Here is a 6,137-nt window from a genome sequence, read left to right on the forward strand (position 1 = left end):
CTGTGTAGCCTTTGAAAATACTACAAAATACCATTTACATGGGCATCACTACTTTGAAATTACAGGAGTTACTTGCTACTGCACTGAATTTTGTTACTTACTGCATTGATAAAGAAGTACATATACTCATACATTTGGAGCTTTTTTAGTTTTTTCATTTTATTATTATTTTTTAAGAGACAGGGTCTCACTCTGTCATGCAGGCTAGAGTCCAGTGGCCTGATCATAGCTCACTGCAGCCTTGACCTCCTGGGATCAAGTGATCCCTTCTCCTCAGCCTCCCAAGTAGTTGGGACTACAAGTGATGCTAGCGCTGGGGAGTGGCTGCAAATACAAATTAACATTAAGAGGAAGGTTTGACTACACAGAGACCATAATAAATCAATTGCTTGCAGACTCATATCAAAATCCTATCAGTGAGTGTCAAGTAACAAGTAGCTTAATGCTGCCTGGTGGCAGGCTTTATAGTGGCAAGTGAGTTGATGTACTTCATTGTACAGCTGCATCTGTGGGCAGGCTTTCAGTCAGAATCCGACACTTATTTTAGTCCACTCATGGCCCGCCCATTATTTACCACTTCCAGGTGTGCCTGTTTCCTGCACTGCACATTTGTCTCAGTCACAGTTTTGGTAAGCCCACAAGCTAACCCTAGCCGAAATGAGTAAAAAACAAACATCACTGGTAAGCTTCTTTGAAAAGGGGGAAGACCCAATGATGAGACAGAAGACTGTAAGACTGCCAACAAAAAGAAAGCTGCATTTAAAAGAAAATACCAGGAGTCATACTCAAATTACAGGTTCATTGCAACAGGTGACTCACATTCTCCAAGCCCACTTTGTGTAATATGTGGCCACTGGCTATCCAAGGAAGCCATGAAACCTTCAAAACTGCTTCACCACATGGAGACCAAGCACCCTGCATTAAAAGACAAGGCTTTGGAGTTTTTCAAAAGAAAAACATAAGCACAAAGAACAGAAGCAATTATTGAAGGCTACCATTTCATCAAATGTGTCTGCAATGAGAGTATCATTCTTAGTGGCTAACCGTATTGCTAAAGCTAAGAAGCCCTTTACTATTGGTGAAGAGTAAACTAGGCGAATTGAAATAGCAGCAGATATTGAGGCACATCGTTAGAGAGGATTAATGAGTCACTGGGGTACGCAATCCGGGTTGACTAGTCTACCAGTGTTGACAAGGCAACAATGCTTGTTTTTGTGTGATACAGTTTTCAGGAGGATATACATGAGGATGTTAGGTGCACAAGGATATGTCGCTTGCACTTTTGTTGCTAACCAACACCACAGCTGCACAACTATTCAAGTCTTTGAATGATTACCTATCAGAAAAACCGAATTGGTCCTTTTGGGTAGTATGTGCTTGGGCAGAGCGACTGCTACGACTGGTTTCACTACTCGGGTCAAAGAGGTCACTTCTGAATGTGAGTCTATGCACTGTGACATCCATAGAGAAGTGTTGGCTAGCCAAAAAATGTCACCTGAACTTAACAACATTTTGCAGGATGTGATTAAAATTATCAGCCACATTAAAGCACGTGTCCTTAACTCACATCTGTTCACACAGCTCTGTGAGATGGACATAGAGCACACACATCTTTTATACACAGAAGTGGGATGGCTTTCTAAAGATAGATCACTGGCCGGAGTTTGAGTTATGAGGGCCACTCCAGAGATTTCTTCTAGAAAAGTAGTCACCACTGGCAGCACATTTCATAGAAGGGGTTGCAAAACTTGCTTACTTGCTTACCTCCTCAATGAACTCCATCTGTCCCTTCAGGGGAGAACTGTGTTCAAGTCAGCAGATAAGTGGCTGCACTCAAAACCAAACTGGAATTATTGCGGCGACAAGTGAACACTGGGATTTCTGACACGTTTCAAACATTAGCAGAGATTTTGAAAGAGACTAAGCCAGGGCCTTCTCTCTCCCAGCTGGTGCATGATCACCTATCTCAGCTTTCAAAAGAGTTTGAGCATTACTTCCCAACTACAAAAGACACCCGAACTGGGAAGGATCCTAGACCCATTTGTGAATAAGCCAGGTGAATTGACTTTGTCCATGCTAGAAGAGGACCAACTGTTTGAGATAGCAAATGACCGGGCCCTAGAAGTATGTTTAAGACAACTTCAAATATCCATACATTCTGGATTAAAGAAAGTCAAGGCAAAATATCCTGAAATTGCCACAAAAGCACCGAAAAGCCTGCTTCCATTTCCAACATCCTATCTTTGTGAAGCAGGGTCTTCTGCAGTGACAGCAACCAAAATGAGACTATGAAGTAGGCTGGACATAAACAAACACACTTTGGGTGTCAATGTCTACCAACACCCCCCCAGATGGGACTGCCTAGTTGCAGGAAAACAAGCTCAGGGGTCCCACTGATTCTACTCTATGGTGAGTTGTATTCATATTACAATGTAATAATAATAGAAAGAAAGTCCACAATAAATGTAATGCAGGTGGGGCATGGTGATCCACACCTGTAATCCCAGCACTTTGGGAGGCCAAGGAGAGGATGGCTTGAGCTCAGGAGTTCGAGCTCAGGAATTTGAGACCAGCCTGGTTGACATGGTGAAATCCTGTCTACTAAAAATACAAAAATTAGCCAGATGTGGTGTCACATGCCTGTAAGCTACTCTGGAGGCTGAGGCACGAGAATTGCTTGATCCCCAGAGGTGGAGGTTGCAGTGAGCCAGTATCGTGCCACTGCACTCCAGCCTGGGTGACCCAGCGAGACTCTATCTCAAAACAAATAAATAAAATAAATGTAACGTGCTTGAATTATCCCAACACCATCCCCCTTCCCCCAGTCCATGAAAAAATTATTTTCCATGAAACCGGTCCTTGGTGCCAAAAAGGTTGGGGACCACTGCTTTAGGGAACATTCCCCCTGGGCCAGGTCCTGAGCTGGAAGCAGGGGGTGCAGGTAAGGCCCATGCTCGCAAGTTCCTGATGCTACCTACAGAGCTCCCACCAACATCTGGCCACCCACAAAAATGGCTGCTCCCTCCAAAGAATTGACTTTCACCCTAAGTTCATCCATCTAACCTACTTCCAAGGAGGGGGCAAAGTAAACAGTAGATAAAGCACAGGCGTTGATCCAAAAGAGGAGTCCAAAACCCGGCCCTGACATGTACTAGTTTGTGGCTTTGGCTCCCCTCCAAGGCTTTCTCTATCCTACTGTGAAAAGAGATAACAACACTTATCTTTCCCAGTTACTGTAAGGTTTAGAAATAATGTATCTAAAGCACCTAATAAGCACACAGTCTCCTTAAATTAACATTAATTGAATATCTCAGGTCAGAGCTGTCCTTATCAAACAATCACAATTAGGGACTGACTGGCAACGAGAAAGGAGGGAGAAAAATCACAGGGAAAATGGAACATGAGGAATGGAAGGGGAAAAAAATCATTCCTCAAAGTCTCCTTCAATGAACTACCGCCTCTTCAATGAAGCCTTCCCTCTCCTCTCCTTGCATTCCCATAGCACTTAATCACATTGAAATAGGTCCTTAGCTCTGAGAATGAATGAGATGCCAGGCACGGTGGCTCACGCCTGTAATCCCAGCACTTTGGGAGGCCGAGGTGGGCAGATCACCTGAGGTCAGGAATTCAAGACCAGCCTGGCCAACATGGTGAGACCCTCGTCTCTACTAAAAATACAAAATTAGGTGGGCGTGGTGGCGCATGCCTGAATCCCAGCTACTCAGGAGGCAAGGCTGGAGAATCGCTTGAAACCGGGATGCTGAGGTTGCAGTGAGCTGAGATTGTGCCATTGCACTCCAGCCTGGGCGACCAGAGCGAAACTCCGCCTCAAAAACACAAACAACAACAAAAACAGAAAGAGAAGCAATGTCTCACTCCCGCGTAATGCAAACCTCTGAGGATGCCAAATGCCCTAGCCCTACAACCCAGATCCAAGAGCAATGTACACAGGTAGCAGCACATTTCTTAACACCAATGCTACCCGTAAAGTACCTCTGGTGAGGATTAGCGGGAGGGTTTTTCCGCATAAAGACCTGCCACCTGAAGGTTAGACTCAGAACAGAGGAAGGAAACTGAGTCCTGAAGATAGAACGCAAAGGAAGTCTCTAACTTTAGAGTCCCTGGAGTCACAGCAGGCAGGCAGGCGCACCGCCGATACTGCCAAGAGGACCAGAGTTCGCAACTCCCCGCAGCAGTGCCGGAAGCTGGGGACGAAGCCAAAGAGAGAGGACGCGGGCAGGGCCGTGCGCGGACTTGTCCCGGCGCCTAGATCCCCGCCTTTGCCCGGGCGCACTGCGCGCGCGGCCCCCGCCGCTTTTGTCTTCTTCGCCCGACCGGGAACTTCCTCTGTCCCGCCCTCGGGCGCGCACACGGGAACTTGGGTAGGAAACGGAAAGCGTTTTGTGCATTTTTTTTTAACAGAGTAAACTGACGCAGAAAATTCAGCATCTAACCTCCCCAGGACCCCCTATGGTCACCAGTTACCAACCTCCGGGCTGTCCCGGGCGGCGGCGACGGCAACGTTCACGCGCGCCGCGAGTTCCCAACACCCCTCTTTCGGCACTTCCGAGTCCCAGCGACATCGGCGGCGGCTGCGGGCTTCCCCGGGACGCCACCCTCTTTCCCCCGGAGCTGCCCTTTGGAGGAGCAGCGCAGCGCGCGTCCTCCGAGCACGCCCCTGCCGCCGTGCCCGCGCGCCCTCCGCGCCCGGACTCGGGAACCCGCGGCGCTCCCGGGGCGATGGCGAGCAGGCCGTGCTGCTGCAGGGGGCGGGCCAGAGCGCGGCCTGCGTTTCTGAACCGCGTTTGCCCCGCCGGCGGCCCGGGGCCCCTAGCCCCGCTCACCCCTCGGCTGTTGGTGCCCACTGACCCTGGCGTGCATATCTCTCCCCGACCCGTGTGTTCATTGCAGGTCTGGGGCTGCCTGCAAGTTAATTGCAGAGTGGAAGTCACCTGAAACTCGAGGTGGGCCGTCATTCCAACACCAGCGGTCCCCACCTACGTTTTGTAGGCGAAAGGAGGTAGTTCGGTGCGGTGGAAAGAGGGTGGGCTTTGCAGCCCTGGCAGCTTCGAGGGCTTACTGTGTGAACTTAGCCCCTGTGAGCCTCCCTGTACACCTCTGTAAAACAGAAATAGACTTCCCTGCTTTTCTTTGTAAATTAGAGTGAAGATCAAATAGAATAAACTTTATGAATTGTAAAGCAACTTACAGAGATCACTACTGCAAAATGGGTACGAAGATTTTGATTGCGTTGTGAAAAGAGTGGAAGATCTGAAGATGTGCCAACGGGGTATAATTGGGACGATGTTGCTGCTCGGAGGCCTCCAAGCCTGAGCCAAGAGACAGGCTTGCCAGAGTTCTCCAGACTTATCTCAGCAGAATCACCTGGCTCTCATTAAAACCTCGGGCTTCTGGATCCCTCCCCAAACCAAATGCATCAGACTGTCCATGGCAGGGGCGTCTCAGGTGGTTCTATGATAAGGCGAAGGTGGATAACTCTGCCCTAGGCAGCAGGGAAACTCGGAAGCTGTGCTCTCAGAAATTTCATCTAGCAGTCATTGTAATGGTCGAGAGGATTATTTTAACGATTGTAGAATTCTCCAGGAAACCAGAGTATGAACTCTCCAAGAGCTGGAGCTATCTTTTCTTTCTGCTTCCCCCCAACCCACTCACCCCAAAACCTGGTACTGGAGGGTGTTCAGTAAGCAGGTGTTAGTAAACTAGCCCCAAATAGTAGTGCCAGATTTAGCAAATAAAAATACAGCATACTCAATTAAAATTGAATTTCAGGCTGGGCGCGGTGGCACACGCCTGTAATCTCAGCACTTTAGGAGCCGTAGCAGGAGGATCACTTGAGGCCAGGAGTTTGAGACCAGCCTGGCCAACATGGTGAAACCCCGTCTCTACTAAAAATACAAAAATTATCCGGGTGTGGTGGCCTGCACCTGTAATCCCAGCCACTTGGGAGGCTGAGGCACGAGAATCGCTTGAACCCGGGCGGCAGAGGTTGCAGTGAGCTCAGATCGCACCACTGCACTCCAACCTGGGTGACTGAGCCGGACTCTTGTCTCAAAAAAATAAGTAAATAATTTCAGGTGAACAATATGTAACTTTTTAGTATCGCTATGACCCATGCA

The 6,137-nt window shown here is 48.5% G+C and overlaps 1 protein-coding gene across 5 annotated transcripts in view; it reads right to left on the bottom strand.

Moving 5' to 3' along the window:
- Positions 1-4,712, bottom strand: part of HHAT (hedgehog acyltransferase) — a 348,408-nt gene extending 343,696 nt beyond the window's left edge. For 2 of the 5 annotated variants that reach the window (XM_003814203.4, XM_055108489.2), the window contains exon 1: positions 4,490-4,647. Coding sequence is in view for 3 of the 5 variants with exons in the window: in XM_063597338.1 (XP_063453408.1) it covers positions 4,490-4,583 (94 nt within the window). In the remaining 2 variants the exon portion in view is untranslated. Of the gene's footprint in view, positions 1-4,489 lie in introns of all 5 variants that reach the window. The other 3 variants (XM_063597338.1, XM_003814206.4, XM_055108481.2) reach the window with 3 other exon arrangements.
- Between the last annotated feature and the right edge of the window lie 1,425 nt (positions 4,713-6,137).

The sequence above is a fragment of the Pan paniscus genome, chromosome 1 (assembly GCF_029289425.2).
Source record: "Pan paniscus chromosome 1, NHGRI_mPanPan1-v2.0_pri, whole genome shotgun sequence".
NCBI classification, from domain to species: domain Eukaryota; kingdom Metazoa; phylum Chordata; class Mammalia; order Primates; family Hominidae; genus Pan; species Pan paniscus.